A 20,879-nucleotide genomic window follows, 5' to 3' on the forward strand; every position below is an offset into this window, starting at 1 on the left:
CTTCATGTTTCCCACATGAGGATTTCTCTTTAAGAATAGTTAAAATAGAGCTGGGAACACAGCTCAATGGTAGAGTGCTTGTCTAACATACACAAAGCACTGGGTTTGATTATCGGTAACACACACACACACACAAATAAATATAAAAAGAATAGCTAAAATAATTTCAAAGTATTTCTTAAAAATCCCAGTTCACTATTCTTTTTTTTTCTTACATACATGACAATAGTGGAGTGCATTACATTCATAATTTTTTTGCATTCCAATTCTTAATACACCTTTATATCACAATTTATCAAATCTGTTTGTATATATGGTATGTTGACACCAAATTCACATCTTCATACATGAATTTTGTATAATGATGACTGTCTCCTTCCACTATCCTTGCTATTCCCCTTCTTCCTCCCTTTTCCTCCCACCCCTATTCCCTACATCTAGAGGTAATTTTTACCCATGCTCTTCCTCCCTACCCCACTTTGAGTCACCCCCCTTATATCAGAGAAAACATTAGGCATTTTTGGGGGATTTTTTGGGGATTGGCTAACTTCAGTTAGCATAATCTTCTCTACCATCCATTTCCCTGCAAATGCCATGATCTTATTCTTTTTTAGTGCAGAGTAATATTCCATTGTGTATAAATGCCATATTTTTTTTATCCATTCATCCACTAAGGACATCTAGGTTGGCTCCACAGTTTAGCTATTGTGCCAGTTCATTATTCTTCTAAAGATCTTGTAGAGTGTCAAATAACACTTCATACTTTAGATAGCTTATTTCTGTCTTAGAATTATGTGACTCATATAGATAAATCAGACTGAATCAAGACAGAAACTATTAAATGTCTACCCTGACACACAAAGAAATTACTGTACTTTCAGAGTGAAAACTTAACATATAAAAAGTAAAGCCCCTGAAAATAAGATGGCATTTTGCTTAATTAAAAGTAAATGACACGGTAATTCCTATTAGTGCAATGCTAAAGAATAGTTCAGAGACGTGTTGAGTATACGTGGAGAGGAAGGAGCCACAACAAGAGAATTTAAGGTTTTAAAATATGAGCTTAAATTCCTAAAGAGAGTTTCAATTGAACTTATAAATGGAGCTTAGTGTCCTTTAATATTTCCTATAAAATTTTGTCCTTTTGGAATTTTTAAATTTGCATTTTCGCTTTTTCAGTACTGCCAATTGAACCCAGGGCCTTGGGCATGCTAGATAAGTGCTCTACCACTGAGTTGCATCCCTAGCCATTTCTTTTTTTTTCATTTGAGACAAGGTCTTTGTAAGTTTTCCAGGTTGGCCTCAAGCTTGTGGTCCTCCTGCCCCAGCCTCCAGAGTAGCTGGGATTAAGATATGTGGTACCATACTTAGCCCTTTTCTTTCGGAATTTAAAAGGACATTTTCAGTGTTCTTCCAACTCACTACCAATGGTTTCTGAAATGGCAAAACAATAACTGAAAGCTTGATCTAGTATCATATAGCATGATCTTTTTTTTTTTTTTTTTTAGTTAGGTCACAATACCTTTGTGTTATTTATTTATTTTATGTGGTGCTGAGGATCGAACCCAGAGCCTTGCATGTGCAAGGCGAGCGCTCTGCCACTAGAGCCACAACCCCAGCCCCAAGCATGATCTTTTGATGCTTAATAAGGATTTGGTAATTCATATCAATAGTTGTTTAATACTCTGCATTTCCCAGATGCTGTTGAAGAGGTAAAGGGACAGTGACACATGAAACTGAGTGCTAAAGCCTACTAGTGCTGTGTTATAAACATTCACAAAAGTGTGCCAGATGTGGTTTGCCTGTAATCCTATCAACTCCAGAGGCTGAAGTAGGAGGATCCCGAGTTCAAAACCAACCTCAGCAACGGCAAGGCACTAAGCAACTCAGTGAGACCCTGTCTCTAAATAAAATACAAAATAGGGCTGGGGATGTGGCTCAGCGGTTGAGTGCCCCTGAGGTCAATCCCTGGTACCCTCTTCCCCCCAGAAAGTGTGATATATACAAGTGAGAGGAAGGAATCATGACAACATTTGTATAGCCCATGTTGGCTCAAGTGAATTCTAAAATGTAGGCTTAAATTCCTAAAGAAAGGCTCAATTAAACGTACTGATTTCCCTTTCTTCTGTGACATTTCCTCTTTGCCTAACCTTCTTGTTCTAACTAAAATTTGATTCATTTCCTAAAAATGCTGTTATCCCTGCTACCTTCTCTAGTGGAAGTTGTCTTCTTGCTCACATCCCCACATCTTCATGTTTTTCAAAACTTGATGGATGTTGTTGCAGGAATGTCTTTCTTTCTCATTTCTGTTTCCAAACCATTTCTCTTCTTTTTGAAACCTCAGCATCTTGAAATTCAGTCATGAGAGTTTTGCCTACCTCCCTGGTTACCATGGTTTATCAACTTCATGACTCCTTCCTGGTAACAGTGGTATCTGGATCATTTTTTTCCTTTAGAATTGTTCAGTTTATTTTTTGTGTGTGGTGCTGGGGATTGAATCCAGGACTAGGCTTACACTCTACCACTGAGCTACACCTCCAACCTATTATTACTTTCTGAAAATTCAGTTTATTACTCATTTCCTTGCCCTTCACAAGGTCAATGATCTTTTTATTACTTCTAAAATTTAAACCTCTATAAAGTCTCCCACTTGATGATTACAAGTTCTTATGATTCTAGTTTGCTAACTTTAATATCCATATTCTTTTAACTATCCTTGAACTTGTTGAGAGCGTCTGTTCACTGACCTTACTACTCTTTTTACTATAACTTTTCACATGATTTTACTTCTTTCCTTTCTCAACTTAGTTTTTCTCATTCTGTAAACATTTGCTTTAACTCCCTGCACTGCACTCCCTGTGTAATTCTTGTTCTGTAAAATGTCCAACCCAGTGAAACCCCACTATCTACCAGTCTGTATCCAAGCACTGAACCTTATTCATGAATATCAGGACCATTTTGACTGAACTTTGAAGTTATGATCACATAGCTTTAATGAATATTCAGTGTCCACATACCTTTATACACTACTCAAGTCCCTGTTGTTATCCAAAAGAGATATTTATTTTATGCTTTCTCTTGCCTTTAATCTTTAGGATCCCTTTCTTTTTTCCATTCTCAGATGACTTCTTTGCTTCATATTTGAGAAATTAAATGCAGTCAAATGAAAATTATCTTATTCTTGTCATTGTCAAATCATGGTCTTTGGTTAAACTCCTAGTAACCTCTTGTTTGAGAAAATAGTTCAGGTATTTTAGCATGGTGTAAGAAGACTTTATAGTTGTGTTTCTCTTTGTGTATCTAGCCTCATGTCCTGCTGATTCCTCACATGCACTTTACTCCTGTGAAATCTCCAGATTATTTTTTCACAGTGCCTGGAGTGCTTTCTTGTCACTTTTGACCTTCTACCTTAAAGTGTGAACAGCTCAGAAATCTATGAAACCTTTTATGGCCCCCACGCCTGAAAAGATTAATCACTTTCTTTTGAGCTACTTCTTTATGATTATTGAATGTATCATTATATAGTGTTTGCATGTTTATCCCTAACAGACTGAGTTACTTGAGATTCTAGCTAATGGAGCTGCAGAGTTGTAGGGTTTATTTTGTTTTGGTTTTTGTCTTTTTTTTCTCAGCTCATTTGCATAGCCCATGTTGGCTCAAGTGAATTCAGTTGCTCTTAGGAGGCCAATTCATTTGGTTAATTTTTTTAATTGTATAAAAATTTTTACCTAACAGATATTTCATTCTGACTTTAAGCTACAGGCAAAATAGTATATGTACACATTTGTAAATATAAATTATTTCACTTAAAAGTATTTGCTCTCTCACTAGAAGCCCCAAGAAAGGAGGATAATATATGTTTTATTATTGGCTCTATGCCTGTTAGTCAAGATTTAAAGTTTCCTTTAGCAAATGTGTATTGAGTACGTAGTGTCTTGTGTGTTCTAGGTAGATTGTAGGCATTGTAATCTAATCCTGCTTCCTTGTTTTGTCTTGTATTTATATTCATCTAGTAACATTTCTTGGAAATACATCCAAAAAGTTTTCCTTAAAGATAATGCTTTTTTCACATCTTAAATTTGTTTTTCTGTTTTAAAATCTACTCTTTAAATTGTAAAACTTAAAATGTATTTTATCTTAGTAACTAGAATGATAGCAATTTAAATAATCCCAAAGACTTTAGAATCAGTAATGAATTATCTGTTCAAAGTCTCTTAAAATAACCTACCTTAGTTTTGATGAAACTGAAATAACAGTTGTATACAATGGAAATTCTACTGACTTCTTCGTTAAGGTCTTATTTGACATGTCACTGTACACAACTTGAAAGGGAATATGTATGTGAAATGGATTATCTGAGCAATACTTGAAAATAGAATAGGTATATTAAATAGCCAGTTTGAATTGGCAGTGTTAATGATTATTTGGATATGGTTTCATGCAAGTGCATAAACTTTTCTACTTTCAGATGGGATTTACCACTGATTTTATTGAAATAGCTTGCTACTCTATTTGTAATTCACACATATGATATAAATTATGTATCCTTGAGAAACAGGATGAATTCAGGCAGCTTTTGAATGTATATATTATTTTTTCCACTTCTGAAAATGTAGAATTATAGTAAATACCTGAGATCTAATAAAAACATAATTTCACTGATATTTAAAGTTGCCTTTCTAAATTGGTACCAAGGAAAATTGACTTCTACTGCCTACTCTGAGAAATAACATTTTAGTTTTTTGAGGAGAGTGGTATACCTCATAAGTGTCATCCTAAGACTTCATGTCGCTGCTTACTATTCACTCTATTTACTCTGTCCTTGGAGGTTTGTTATAGTTTGGATTTGAAGTGTCCCCCAAAGACGCATGTGTTGAGGGCTTGGTTCCCTGCTTAGCAATAACCAGAGGTGAGGCTTTGAGGAAATGATTGGATCTCCAGGGCTGTAAGCATATCAGTAGATTAGTCCATTTAATATGTTAATCATTTGAGTGGACTAGAAATTGTAGGAAGTGGGACCAAGTTGGAGGAAGTAGGTTCCTGGAAGGATGCCCTACAAGAGTATTTCTTGTGCCTGGTGTGTTCTTTCAAACTGTCTCTCTGCCTTCCTCCTTCCTTGCTGCTCTAAATTGAGCAACTTTCCACAATCTTTCACCATGATGTTCTGCCTCCCCTGAAACCTAAAGCATGGTTGGGGCTAGCTAACCATGGATTGAAATCTGAGAAACTATGAGCCAAAATAAATCCTTCCTTATTTAAGTTGTTATTGTCATGTGTTTTGGTCACAGCAGTAAAAAGCTAACTTATACACCTTCCCATCAGAATGGCTTTATCATTGTGTATGGTTGCCAATTTGGATCTTGTGCACCTGTATTCATGGTGTAGGGTTGAGAATTATGTTATTACTACTTCAAGCTCTTAGAGTAGATTTTTTTTTTTTAATTTTTAGTTATAGATGAACATAATACCTTTATTTTTATGTGGTGCTTGAGGATTGAACCCAGTGCCTCATGTGTGCTAGGCAAGCACTTTACTACTGAGCCACAACCCCAGCCCCTAGATTGTTTTTTTTTGGTTTTGTTTTTTTGGTGTTGGGGATTGAACCCAGGCATGCCTTACCACTGAGCCACATCCCCAGCCCTTTTAACTTAGTGAGACAGGGTCTCACTAAGTTGCCGAGAGTGGCCTTAAACTTGGAATTCTTCTACCTCAACCTCCCAAATTGCTGGGATTACAGGCATGTGCCATGGCACCTGACCCTATTCATATTTTTTAATGGGGTTATTCTCACCATCTGCTTTACCTGTTTTTTTCTAAGGAAAAAATAAAAAAAACCCAGGTATAAATACCAAAAATAGTAATTACATGAGATTTTCACTTTTTTTTAATTCTCCTTTGTTCTCTAGACTTTCTATATGCAATATATGTTCTTTTTTTAAAAAGAGCTTTTTAAAAAAATATGTATTTTTTAGTTTTAGGTGGACACAATATCTTGATTTTTTTTTTTTTTTTTTTTTTTAATGTGGTACTGGGGATCAAACCCAGTGCCTCACACATACCAGGTGACCACTGTACACTGAGTTACAACCCCAGCCCTATATGGATATTAGGAAAAATGTTATGTTATTTCCTTTTAAGGTTAAGACAATTTCATATGGGAGTATTATTTTTTTAGCCCAGTAGTTATTTTTGGAGAATACATTTGCCATTGTACACATGTACTTTAAAAAAAAAAAAAAAAAGCAAAACTATGTGAATCTATAGTTATCCCCAATTAAAAGTTTAATTTAGAAATTAGCTAGGTACAGTGTACATGCCTGTAATTCCAGTGATTCAGGAGGCTGAGTCAGAAAGACTACAAGTTCAAGGTGAGTCTCAGTAACGTAGGGAGGCCCTGTCTCAAAATGAAAAAAGGACTGGGGATATAGCTAAGTAGCCCTGGGTTCAATCCCTACCACTGAAGGAAAAAAAAAATCTGGCCAAATGTAAAAATATGATTTAATTTGTGTATAAGTATAAAGAAACTATCTAATTAAGTAAATCATTTGGGTTCCCTGATGATTTTTTTAAAAGGACCAGATAACTAAAAGTATTTTAATTTCCCATTGTAGTTTAGCTATTATTCATGCTTTCACCGATTTTTACTATAAGACTGTCCAAGTTTTTTATTATTTAGTTGTTTTGTTTGGATCATCTAGTTTATTGTATAGTTAATGTAGTTTAGTACTTTTTAGATCTCTACATATACCAGAATTAAAGAGTGATTCATCTTTATTAGTATTTATATCTTAATTTACTATGAATGATGTTTAAATTACTTCCCCCTGTATTTCACTTGGATTAAAAGGCTTAAAATTTGGTTTCCCTATATTTAACAGTTTAACTCAAAGTTGCCCTAAGCTTCTAAATAAATGTCTGTTAAAAGCTTTTCTTAGCCAGGCACACACCTGGCAGAATCCCAGGTTCAAAGCCAGCCTAAGCAAGCTAGAGAGGCCCTAAGCAACTTAGTGAGACTCTGTCTCAAAAAATAAAAATAATAGGGCTGGAGATGTGGCTCAGTGCTAGAGTGCCCATGGTTTTAATCCCTGGTGGTGGGGGAGGACTTAATAACATTACCTTTTTTTAGCCAACTCTATTAAAATGACAAAGAGGGTGGGAAACTTAGGTCTTCACAATGCAATTTGAATTAAGGAAGAAACAGTGACAGTTTTACATAAATTTAAGAAAAGCGATATTGAACATTCTTTTATGCTTTTATTTGGAGTTCCATCAGAATGCTTTGGTTGCTGAAAACAGAAAAGCATTTTCAAATTTTATAACTTAAACTACAAACAGGGTATATTGATTTGTTTAACAGAAAAGTCTGAAAGTAGCATAACTTTTAATTGTGGTTTGTTTAGACTGCAACTTCACTTATTTGCCTGGCTTTGCCTCCTCCCTGTATGGAATCCTCTCATGTTGATTTTCTCCTTGACTGCAAGATTGCTACCATGAGCAATGAAAGCCACATGCTTTGTTTATATCCTTGGGGAGAGAAGGTTGCTTCTCACAACAATAGACCAAAAGTCTCAAGCTTTTCTGTGATTAGACCAGCCTTGACCTGATTGCAATAGTCAAGGGAATGTGATTAATTGGCTTGGATCACCTACCCCACCTCCACAAAAACCCCTCCTCCCACAGAAGTTAGATTTAGTTTTCCTAAACCATATGGCACTATATATTGGGGGAAGATGTTCTTAGGAAGGGATGTCAGCTAGGCAAATGATAATATCTACTACTAGTATAGATTGAGACAATAATGTAATTAGGAAGATGAGTTAAGATACAAATTTGGTGATTAAAAAACTACTTTATTCATTTTTATGACTCATTGATTTAAATCCAAAAAAAATTACTCATGATGCATAAAAATCAATAAATTAAAAACTTAAAAATTATATATAATTTAAGAAATAACCAAAAACCATTGCTCAAAGACATTATTTTATAGATGGGGATTGCTGGCTTAATTGTTCAGTGAGATATGTTGAAATATGACCTTATAAATAGGTTATAACTGTGCATGTATCATATTAAGAAGCTTTTTGGAATCCCAGATGATTTATTCTGGGTGTGTAAACTCTATATTGGCAGGTGCTTGTAACCCATGAGAATCAAGTGTAGGGGAGGAAAAACTTCCTATACCCTCTTGATTCAGTGTTCAGGGGCTTGCAAATTAAACTGGCAAATGATAGATTAGCAGATGAAAAAACAGAATTTAATCTAATGTGCATATGGAAATTCACAGCAATATGTGACTCAAGGAAGCATTTAAACCTATAAACAGTCTTAATAGGGGAAGGGGAGGGAAAGAAGGACACTTATAGGGAAACAAATGACTTTTTGGAAAGATAAATGGGTACTTAAGAGAACAGATGTGGGATGTGACAGTTTTGTGACAATGATTATTTGGGTTTGTGGTGATCATAAGAGTCTCTTCCCTGTTCTGGGGATATATGACAATTGAGTGCTTTTTAGCAAGCTCTTTTTTAATGCAGATAAGGGGTTCCAGGAACTCAGATTCCTTTTGCTTAAAATAATTTTCTGGACCCCTTCATAAGAATTCCACTGTTATCTTACTTTATGGCTAGCTGCTGTCACCTGCTAAATATCCTACTGAACATAATTTTAAATGACCTCATGCTGGTGAAGGGGTGAGAAATCTTTTCCTTCTAACCCTCTAAAGTTTATGACCTGGGCCCCATGCCAAAAGGTAGACTAACAAGAGAAAAGCATACAGCTTTAATATATGTGATTTATATGACACAGGAACTTTCATAAGGAAATGAAGACCCAAAGAAACAGTTAAACTTTAGTGTTTTTAATGGTAGGTTTGATGAAGAGTAGAGAGTCCTTGAAGAAAACTGATAGGGTAGAGTATGAGGTAAATGTAGTAAAGTGGGAGAAACTTGTCAAGACTTGTTTTGGAGTCCTCTTTGAGACCTTTCATCTTCAGAAATAAGGATGAAGGGCCCCTTTCAAATGAGGGTCTTATGACCAGCCTGAAGGAAAGGTCAGAGGGTTCTGTGACCTGTTTCTGGGAAAATACCCCAAGAGTCACATTTTGGGGAAGCATGTTCTGAACTCCATCACCGTTTAGATGATCAATTTCCCTTAGGAAATTGATTTGCGTTCTTTGCCCTGCCATTTGATGGGAGCAGATTTCTTTCCAGATGCAGTCTGTCTTTGTCTTTTGGTCTTAATGCTGCACCTTCCTCAAGCTTGAATTGAAACACCACTAATCCAGACTGTCTTCCAGTTGCTGGGAACACATCAGATTCCTTAATTGATCTTATTGAAGTCCATTCTCCCCCAAGGTTTGAGATAAAGGTGGCAGTGATAGTACCCTCCTTCATCCCAGCCCATCTTCTTGGAAGAGAGAGAGAGGGTTTGGAGAATAATACTTTCTCTTAAGAAATCTTTTACAAATTCTCTTTTCAATCCCTTTCTCAGTTAAAAAAGCAAAATAAAACAGAATTCTTGGAGTACTTGAAGGAATTTCAGAATTGTATAACAGGTTTATATTCATTTCCTTTGTGTACTCTAAAGTTAATGATCTCTCTCTCATACACTTTGGAATCTGGTCTTTGTCATCTATTTTATTGTACCTCCGCCAAAATTTTGTTTTTTAAAAAAGGGAGGGCTGGGGTTGTGTCTCAGTGGTAGAGCGTTTGCTTTGCACATGTGAGGCACTGGGTTTGATTCTCAGCACCACATAAAAAATAAATAAATAAAATGAAGGTATTATGTCCACCTACAACTAAAAAACATAATTCTTAAAGAAGGGAATCTTTTAATTTTTTAAAATTATATATTAGAAAGGGTCATTTGGTCATTAAGTACAAGAGAACCATGATGGATCACTGTTTGGCAGAGTACATTTTGTGTAATGGATAATATTCAGTTAGAGGAAATTAAAACAAATTGTCCAACATTTGTTAGAATTATTAGAACCATAAAAGTAACCCAGATTGTCTGTTAGTTTTTATTTTATCATTTTAGCAATATATTTAGGTTAAATTAGACAAGGTGGTTGTAGCATCTGATCTGAAGGCTTAGAATCATCCTGCCTTGGAGATTTGTGCATGGTTCTCTTTCCAGAGATAGTTAGTTGCTATTCTTAGGACTTATTTTTGACATCTTATTTCAGGTTTAACTTTTTCCGTAGCCCTGTTTTGGTTGCTTTTGTTGTGGGGTTTCATTTTATTTTGTTTTTATATCTACATTACTTTTTTACATGGGATGAATTCATTTTTCTAATGTGATTTAATAATCATGAATTCTCTTATTATTCTTACAGTAATTGCCTTTAACTAAGACATTAACTGTCTTAGTTTGAGATTACCTCCTCCCCCCTCCCCCCTTCCCCCTTTCCCCTTTCCCCCTTTCCCCCTACTTCCCCCCACACTCCTTGATGTTAGTGGTTTATTGGGGATATGATCCTAGGAAGAAGAAGGGAAAGAATAGGGAAAGTGAGGCAGGAAAGGGGGGAAAAATACAACAAAGGATTCTGATAATATCACTGTAGGTAACTAGGGGTCAGTCAGTTCCTCTGAAGAATCAGGTAGATAAGCCCCAGGAGGCTGAGATATTTACTGGTCCTGCAGATAAACCTTTCCCCTGGAGACACTAGTTCCCTTTGGTGATCAGGCTCTTAAGAAACATCAGAAAAAGCCCTGAGGCAGAACAGAGAGCTACCTGCAGCATGTACTTGAGATAGGATACTAGCAATAGACACAGAATTGTTTTCCACAACTGTGGCCAAAAACAGAGGCTTGAGGGCCACAGGTGTTCACTGCATTGTTTATTTACGCCCCCCCTTGATTATTTAAACATCATTTCAATATTACATCTTCTTCAGACAAGCATTTCAGCATGTTTTCACATTCCTTTAGTCTCTCCCCATTCTATCCCCTACTAAATAATTTAAACTTTCTGGATATACTTTTTCTTTTTATGCTTTGGTCCTCAATTTTTAAAAATAACATTGAACTTTTCATTCTTATTGTTCATATTAATCATTCTTACTGGTCACATCTTTGGCACCATCTGTTTAGATCTTTAAAATTATTATTATCATATACTTTTTCCTCTAAGAGGTTTTTTATTTTTGTTTTCCAAGTCTGAGACCTTGTATACTTGGAAATACCCTATTGTATCCTCAAATTGAAATGATAATTGGCTGGTTATAAAATTCTAGGCTTAAAGCTAACAAATAGAACTTTATAATAAAGAACAATTTCTTAAAATCTGATTAATGTTTTCTTATTTATAGTTTTAGTAAATGATACAATTCAAGTAAGTATATATTTATTCACGAATACTAATTTGGGAGGTTGTTTTAATACTGAAGCACTTAATAGGAAGAACTTAGCAATAGCCTCCACTCATGCTTAGATACCATTCTGTCTACCTTTTATGATAGAATTAAATATGTCATTTCGTGGTGTTCTAAAAAGAACATGTACAAGTTTTGGGAACACTTTGACAGTTTTTTTCCTTCTTAAATTCTGAGATGGTCTCAATTTCTCCCTGGATTTTGTATAATTAATTCATTAAGTTTAAAACTTGTTTATAAACTATTTCCCATATGAGTCTTCTGCCTTTATAGTAATAGCAGACTAATGTTTTTCTTTCATTCTGTTCTCTTTGGCTTTCTACAGTATCCTCTCTGGTGATATACAAGCTATTTTTGTCTTAGGTAGCCTAGGCATATCCTGAGTTGTGGTAGGAAACTCTAAATACCAGAGGGATCTAGAAGGAGAAGTAACAGTAAGAAAACATGCCTGAATTCCAGGAAATTCTCTTGAGCCTGGGGATGATTTTCTTTTGTCACCTACACACTTGTTTCTGTCACCATGTTTCCTGAACCAGCAGCTAGTTTCTAAAACAGCTTGTTTCAGGAGGTTGTTGCTTAGTTTTAATTTTAGATATTATTGGTCTAAAATGACAATTGATGGTTACATGACAGTAATAGTTACATTATGGAAATTATGCAGTTAAACAGGATAAAAGCTAAATTAAGCCTTTCCTTCCTTTATCAGATGGATGAGTGGATAGAAAGATACAGTTTTTTTTTTTTTTTTTTTAACTTCTGGTACTGGTTCTTAAATTATATTAGGATTACCGCTCTTTTTCCTAAAATAAAATAATACAAAATAAATTGATGACAAATTATATTTGTTTTCTCATATATTTTTCTTAAATCTGTGCTAAAAGAAAGAAATCTTAACAGGAAAAACTTAGCAATAGTCTGTCATTCATGCTAGGTTTAACAGTCTCTTTAACTCTTACAGTAGAATGTATATATGTGGTGTTCTAAAAAGAAGAGTGTATTGTTTGGGGGGTATCTGGATACTTTAACATTTTTGGCAATTGTTCTTGATGTAAATTAGTTCTTTGAATTTGAAAATAATGTTAATGTTGAAAAATAAGTAGTGTTTCAAAGATGAGTTCAACATTGATTTACATAAAAGTTGTTTTGAATAAATTAAAAGTTGCCCCCACCCTGCATAGGTTTGTTTTATTAATGTAAATAACATTTTTATTTTGTGACCTTACAGGAGCCCAGGCTTGTGTACTTGTATTTTCTACTACTGACAGAGAGTCTTTTGAAGCAGTTTCTAGCTGGAAAGAAAAAGTAGTAGCTGAAGTTGGAGATATACCAACTGTGCTTGTACAAAACAAGATTGACCTTTTGGATGATTCTTGTATAAAGAAGTAAGATGGCTGCTTTTTGGGGAAAAGGGTATTAATTCTGTAAAGTTAAAACAAATTTTTGCTTAGACTTACAAAAGTAAAATTTTTATATTTAAGTTCTAAAGGTTTTAATTATTTATAGGCTTTAATTTACTTAATCTGTGAGCTATTTGTGATTGGTTTATGTTTAAATGAGCATAGTAAGGTGATAATAAATAATAATACTAAACTGTACATTTCAAAAAACTGGAGGAAAGTATATTGAAAGTTTCACCATAGAGAAAGGATAAATGTTTCAGAAGGTAGATATGTTTAACCTGTACAACATTGTACAGAAAACATTTTTTCTATCAGTTTCTGTGGATCAGTAATTTGGGAGTGGCTTAGCTCAGTGGTTTTATGTTCGGTTATAGTCAATATGTTGACTAGTCACAAGCTTGAGAAATAAGCAATGTTTCAAAGATGAGTTCAACACTGATTTATATAAAAGTTGTTTTGAATAAATAATAATAATAAAAGGTGCTGGAAGATCCATTTCTAAGATGGCTATCTTGCTGCAGGAGGCTTTAATTCCTTGCACTGTGGGCTTCTTCTTAGGGCTGCTTGAGTATTCTCACAACAAGGCAGCTGTTTCCCCAGGGCAGGTGATTCAAGAGAGAGCAAGGCAGAAACCATAATGCTTCTTAAAAGACCTATTCTCAGAAATCACATACTGTCATTTCTATTGTATTTTGTTGGGCACACAGACCAAACTTGATTACGGGTAGGAAGAGGCTATACAAGAGTTTGAAGACCAGGAGCCATTCTGGAGCATGGCTACTAGAATTCTAATACAGCTAAAAAGGGTCCACTCTTATAGACTCAGTCATTAATAGGCCGACTTTGACTTTGGGCAGCAAAGTTATTTCATGGCCAAGAATAATATAACAAGTTATTCAAAGTATAATTAAATCCAAATATTCTCAAAAAGAAAAGAGAGAAAATTAATTAAAATTCTACATAAAAGCTGCATTTGATGATCTATCCTAGCCATTCTAGAGGTTGAGGCAGGCCGATCTTAAGTTCTAGACTTCGGCAACTTTGTAAAATCCTGTTTCAAAATTTTTTAAAAAGGGCTAGGGATTTAGGTCAGTAGTTAAGTGCCCCTGAGTTCAATCACCAGTACCCCCCACTCTAATTATATAAATAAAAGTGATATTTAATTATTTTAATTAGTGACTTTATAGAAAAGTGTCCTATTTACAATATAGGTGGTTGGTGTTTATCCCTCAAGAGGAATGAAGCTAAAAATCCTGCTCAAGCACTGAGAACTTCACTTTAAACACTGTTATTTATTTGGGCATCAATATCAAGCTTATTTTAAAAAGAAACATGAACATTATCTGAAAGATCTGTTCCACCTCCCTATCCTTATTCTACTGTACCCTACCAATCTTAATAAGTGTAATTTTTAAAAGTAACTTTTTAAAACAAGCTTTCAGAAGCTGCTGCTTCTCTCTCTGTGTCTCTCTTTCTCTTTTTATTGGTGTGCAGTGAGGAAGCTGAGGCTCTGGCAAAAAAGTTAAGGTTAAGATTCTACAGAACATCAGTGAAAGAAGACCTAAACGTGAGTGAAGGTAAATTGCATCTTTAAAAATATATATTGCAATAGTAAATTGGTTTTATTCTTCTTAATGTCTTTTCTGTTGTGTTGTTAGAAAAAAAAATTGAGAACATTTTCCTTTTGTCACCTAACGTTAAGTAAAATTTAAAGACATTCTGCTTCTTTGATTTAAAAAGTCCTTGGTTATTTAATTAATGTCCTTGAAACTTATTCCCTATAGCAATTTATAGTGGTACTTTAAGTTTTATCATTATCTTTGAAAATTTAAGTTATAAATGTGTGTGTATGTATGTTTTTCATGTATACTTTTTAAAAATTACTGAACCGTTTTAGTACTCCTTGGTAATAGATATTTCATTAAGTAATTACAATGACCTTAATTTGTTTAATAATATTTCCCAGTTTAAGAAAGTGAGATTAGAGAAAGAAAATTATGACTTTTCTCATTCCAGAATTGTCACTTATTAGATTGCAACTAGGTTGTGGCTTCAGTGTTTATTCTGGGTAGTTTCTTCACCTGAAAAACTAGACATTTCTTCAAGACTGAATCAGTTGGGTGATTTAAAATGAATAGCCAATGTCTACAAATAGTATTTCATTTCTTTACTATTTTCTAGTATTATCATTGTTCTCAGATATGCCTCAATTAATTTTTGAAACCTGAATTTTTAACTAAATGTCAATTGTCTTCATTTAGTAAGTATAAAATTATAAGTAATATGAAATAATACATTTATTGGTATAAATCATATTGACTCTGTGTGTGTGTGTGTGTGTGTGTGTGTGTGTATGTGTGTGTGTGTGTTTTCTAGTTTTTAAATACTTGGCTGAAAAATATCTTCAAAAACTCAAACAACAAATAACTGAGGATCCAGAACTAACGCATTCAAGTAGTAACAAAATTGGTAAGTACTCAGGAAATTTTTCCTCATGCTTACCTGGTATTTATTCTGCATCCATTATTATATTTACTTTTTTATATATATAATGTGCACATTTCTTTTAAAAATGTGATTTAAAAGTGTTAGATTAAAAATTATTAAATTTAAGAGTATCAGATCTCTTGTTAAATTCAGATGTAAATACTTTTTTATAAAGATCTATCCTTTATATAAAGGAGCTTTATATTATTTGTTTTTTTCATTCTATACTTGTCTTTTAAGAACCTTTCTCTTCCTGACTATCTTGCTTATTACCTGTTGATTCTTTTTTCTTTTTTCTTTCTTTCTTTTTTTTTTTTTTGTTACGGGGAATGAACCCAGGGACACTCAGCCACTGAGCCACATTCCCATCCCTTTTTTAGATTTTATTTCGAGACAAGGTCTTGCTGAGTTGCTTAGGGCCTTGCTAAGTTGCTGAGGCTGGCTTTGAACTTGCGATCCTCCTGCCTCAGCCTCCAGAGTCTCTGAAGTTACAGATGTGTGCCACTGTGCAAGGCTATTGTTTTTTCTTTTACATGTTAAATGCTAGCAGAACTTTAGCATTGCCTAAAGAACAAGTGTGTTGTCTTCTCTTTTACAGTAACTGTCAGTGTATGTTGGTTTCCAGAGAGATGAGAGCCAAATGTGCTGGTTCTAAATTCTGTGTAGTCTCTTAGGGACTTTGTTATCTACATTCTGTCCTTTTTCCTTGGCTCTGGCTTTTTTTATTCTTCCATTTTTGTTGCATATATGACTGCCATTGGACATCTCAAATGCCTTGTGAACAAGATAGGACTCTTGCATGAGTCTATAGTTGGTCTGGTCTGCTTGGCCCCCTTCATGTCTCCTTCTAATTCACTGATAGATTTCCTTCACGCCAACATTTAAAGACAGTTTGTCCATTCTCATTCCAGCTTCATGCATCGCTATGCACCCCATTTGCTGGGTTCTGCTGGAGGTCTTTTTATTTCCTGAGAAGAAAAGCCAGTGCTGCTGCTTCACTTTTGCACATTTTGTTACTTATATTGAGAGTGACCTCTCTTTCCCATCTTTTTTCAAAGAACAATTCATTCTTCAGGGATTACCTAGAAAGCTCTCTCAGCTTTTTATCTGGCAGAAGCCACAGCCTTCATACTTTTCCTCTAACAGAACAGAAATTAAAGTCCAGGGCATTATCAGATGTCCAGTTCTACTTTCATGTAGTTTTTCATTCTTATGAAATTCTGTAGTATGCTATCATATGAATGAATCAAATTTAATTAGTTCTTCCTTTGAACCATCTATGAGATCTTGTCTCTCCTTTCTGACACTTAACATATAATGTCTCTAGCATTACTTATCTGTATTCTGTCTTATCTCACTTATTAAGTTGCAAACTTCTTGTGGGCCAAAATTGGTCATGTTTGTATCCCTGATATTGTTTATTGTCTCTGGCCCCAGAGTTTTGTGTATCATACATGCTAAGTAGTTCATAAATTGTGTGTGATTTACATTTTGTGACTAGCATAGTTCAAAATGTGAATTAAAATAGAAAAGGTTTCTGTTTAGTTCATCTCTTATCTACTGTTGCTGTAGACCACTTTTCTGTTGTTTTAGCCAACATAGGAAAAATCTATATTACACCAGCTTTTACATGGCAATATTATTATTATTATAAATTCTCACAAGTATGGTTGTTAAGTACAGATCAGGTATTCTTGAGGAAGTTATGTGGTATATAATGAATAAGTGAAGTCATTAAAATTATATTTGCATATTCTAAATTTTGAAAATAGAAAAAGATGTGTGTAGAAAAAGGCATGTAGTGTATGCCACAATTTGGGTAGAACAGGATAAAAGATATGTGTGTGTGTGTGTGTGTGTTTCTAACTATATCTGCATAAAATATCCCTGGAAGGATACAAAGGAAAACTGAAAACATGTTTGCCTTAGTGAAAGAAAACTGGCAAGGTAGGGTGGTGAAAAGGAACACTTCACTGTGACCTCCTTTGTACTCTGTGTATTCGTTTTTTAAATTGTAGGTGGGCTGCTAAAATTTTTCTGTGTTGCTCAGGCTGGCCTTAAACAATCAGTCCTCCTGCCTCAGTATCGAGTGCTGGGACTAACAGTGTACACTGTCCATGCACAACTTTGTATTAAAACATGCATACACACACACACACACACAAAAAAAAATTCAGTACCAAAATACCCATTGACATCTCAATGGATAAAGATAAACAAAATATGTTATCTACATACAATGAAATATTATCCTTAAAAAGCAAGGAAATTCTGTAGTATGCTATCATATGAATGAATCAAAGATATTATGCTAAATGAAATAAGCCAGACGCTAAAAAACACAGTATGATTCCATTTATATGAAGTAGTCAAAGTCACAGAGACAAAAAGTAGATTGGTAGTTGCCAGGGGCTGATGGGAGGGAGAATGTCGAGTTATTGTTAATAGGTATAGAGTTTCAGTTTTAAAGACACAAAGATCATGGAGATGGATGGTGGTGATGGTTGTATAACATTATGAATGTTCTTAATAGCACTAAATTGCACACTTAAAAAAGGTAAAGATAGTATATTTTGTTATTTATATACTTCATTATAATAAAAACTGAAAATAATTATAAATACTTAAAAATATTCTGATTTACTAATAAGCTGAATGCAACAGGTAACTAGGGTGTATCAATCTCTGTGTTTTCCTTCAATTTATACAGGTGTCTTTAATACATCTGGTGGAAGTCACTCAGGTCAGAATTCAAGTACTCTTAATGGTGGAGATGTCATCAATCTTAGACCTAACAAACAAAGGACCAAGAAAAACAGAAATCCTTTTAGCAGCTGTAGCATACCTTAAAATATTTTAGGGATGAAAAAGTTGAATTATATTGTACACCTCACTAAGAAACACATCCAGCTGTCACAGTATGCTACAAGTGTTTTAGCAGTCTTTGTACCTAATGGCTTTCTGAAAGCTGACAGATTTAAACATTGCTCTGCAGTGCTTTTCAGAATGTAGAGTGAGACCTCTGGTGGAAAAATTACTGCCCTGTGGAACTCATTTTAATTTTTTTTACATTAGACGAGGCTTCTCCTGTTTTTGAAGGAATGCTATTACAAAATGTCAAAAACAGGTTTTGCTGAATTTTAAATGCTGGAAAACATATATGCAATGCCTAAATATATTGGTACAGATTTTAATATGGATAAAGGAAAAGAAAACAAGCATTCTTTTTCTGAAATTGGCCATCTAGCTTTTCTAGATAATAGCGTTGAACCCAAATACTTGGGAAAAATAATGCTGAAAGGCAAACCCTAAATCTTATCAGACTGCACTAGTATGTATTTTGGCAATGTTACTTGTGCAATATCTAAAAATTAGAATGTGGAAGTGTGCATGCAGATATCTGGTACTGAAGCAAACTGAAGGTATGTGCAGTATTTAAGGGAATGTAGATTTTAATTAATTCATTTGTAAACCATTTACACAATGTGTATGTTTTTATTTTCAAATGAAAAGTTCCTGACATATATTTTGCAAAATGAGCTTAGATTTAAAATGTGCTTTGTGCCAAAAATATCACCTAATTTTTACAGTGCTTTACTATCAAAATTTTTATTGTTTATAGTGTCTTTTAAAAGCAGTTCTCTGATAGGCAGATAAAAGGGGAATATAAATATTTTTATTGCTAGAGCATCTTCCTGGTATGAGACTTATTGCAAAATCTTTTCTGTGTGGTCACTGTAAACATGGTGCATTCATGCTGTCATAGGTTAGCCAAGTCCCAAGAAGGTACACTGTTCATGCACGGTCATTCAGGAGGTCCTACGAAGTTTGTGCATCTAGTACCTTTTGCTGCTGACTGAGAACCCAACTTTGAACTTTTAAGAGTATGCTAACTATTTTTAAAATATGATCTTTAGTCCTAATCTAAGTTAGGGATTTTATAATAACCTGCAACTCTGAAGCATCCTTTTGTTTACATACTTTCATATATTATTTTACCATTATTGCTTAAAAATTTCTGTAGCCTTTGGTTTGTTTAGCACTTTCTCAAGGGCTGTCAGCACCACATACAGAATAATAAACAATCTAATATGAAAGGATGTATCAGAGCATAAATTTTGTGACTTGGGACAGTAGCCTTTCAAACAATAATTGCATGAACTCTGTAATCGATTATAATTCTGATTATCATTCATCCGTGGTTGTTTTTTAATATATAATTAACCCATTTCAATATATCTCCTTTTTACAGGATTTTAAAATATGCAAAAATTTCTCTTAAATAATGTGTCATGAAGTCATTTTCATTATTTATATTAAATACATGTGTTTTATATATTTTTCTTTTTTTAAGTCTTCCATCTGCACCACCCTGATCCTTTTGTCCAGATTAATATTGAGAACATGTAGAATTTCCTGCGGTATGTCTTGGTTAAGTGATCAAGTATGAATGTTTGCTTTTCATAATATTGAAATAATCCGGCATTATCTATTTCAAAGTAATATAAAAAGTTTATTTTTATGTCATCAGTTGTTACCACTCCCATTGCTGGCAGTGGGACAAGTGTTGGGGGTAAAAAACTCAGCTTCTTACAATGATAACCTGCTAAGGAATGCATCTTTTTTACTCTTTAATTTTTGCACAAAAAATATTTGTGTCAAATAATCTCATGATCTTTATCAGAAGAAAAGTCTCTTGTTATATAATGTGTTGTAGTTCAATTTCATATTAATTGTGTGGATAAATGTGTGTTACTTCTCTGTATGAAAAATGTAATCTCCAATGATGATTGTAGTTATGTTTGGTTTATCCTTGTTTTTCCTTATGAGAACTGAAGAGACCTAAATTTTTACTTGGCATTGTTATATTTTACACCTAATCATAATCATTTAAAATAAAAGGTCTGAAAACCAGTGATACGTTAAATAAATTCTCAATTTAATCTTCTAAAACTTTAAAGATTGGTATTTTTCCTTTGTGATCCTTTACTCTTTTAAATAATTTTATTAACTTATCATGAAACTCTGGATACTAAAGAGACACGACTAAGATTCTGGGTTAGCATGCATTTGTGCTCCAGTCTACTTTTATGGGTAATTTTTAGCATACAGACATATAGCTGTGGAACAACTGCCATATTTCAGTTCCTCTGGTTTCCTTTTTCAGTCTCTGCCCGTGAATTAAATAGTATGTACAAAACAATATATAAGGCAATATATTTTAAAAGGTTCTTTTTACCTGTTCAAAATTGGTAGCACACGTGGTTTTTCAGAATAAAGCTTAACACTATTAAAAAGGACAAGCAACTTTCTTCATTATGGAGTGAAGCTATGTGGTTATTCCAAAGTTGGCAATGCAGTGAGAAAAAAATCTCAGTAATATGTACTCCATTGCACCTGGGGCTTTAGGGACTGGGACCTTTTTTGAAAATCTTCTAGTGAGGAGTTGTCCTTAGAACCCAATGTTCTAACTTCAAACATTGTACTGTTTTAATGTAAGATATTGTTAACGTCTTTTCAAACTTTTGAGATAGTTATTACTTTCTGAAATGTATCATTAGTGTATTTCTCTGAAAACAAAATGAACTGATGTGGTGAAAGCTTGTCTTTCATTG

General features: G+C 34.1%; 1 protein-coding gene across 2 annotated transcripts in view; it reads left to right on the forward strand.

The window, feature by feature from the left end:
• Rab23 (RAB23, member RAS oncogene family) overlaps nucleotides 1–20,224 on the forward strand; it is a 31,276-nt gene extending 11,052 nt beyond the window's left edge. For both annotated transcript variants that reach the window (XM_076858537.2, XM_076858538.2), the window contains exons 4-7: nucleotides 12,603–12,759; nucleotides 14,272–14,354; nucleotides 15,154–15,246; nucleotides 17,975–20,224. In XM_076858537.2, the coding sequence (XP_076714652.1) occupies nucleotides 12,603–12,759; nucleotides 14,272–14,354; nucleotides 15,154–15,246; nucleotides 17,975–18,114 (473 nt within the window). In that variant the 3' untranslated portion in view covers nucleotides 18,115–20,224. The remainder of the gene's footprint in view (nucleotides 1–12,602; nucleotides 12,760–14,271; nucleotides 14,355–15,153; nucleotides 15,247–17,974) is intronic.
• The last annotated feature ends 655 nt before the right edge of the window (nucleotides 20,225–20,879 follow it).

This window comes from Callospermophilus lateralis, chromosome 6, assembly GCF_048772815.1.
Source record: "Callospermophilus lateralis isolate mCalLat2 chromosome 6, mCalLat2.hap1, whole genome shotgun sequence".
Taxonomy (NCBI): domain Eukaryota; kingdom Metazoa; phylum Chordata; class Mammalia; order Rodentia; family Sciuridae; genus Callospermophilus; species Callospermophilus lateralis.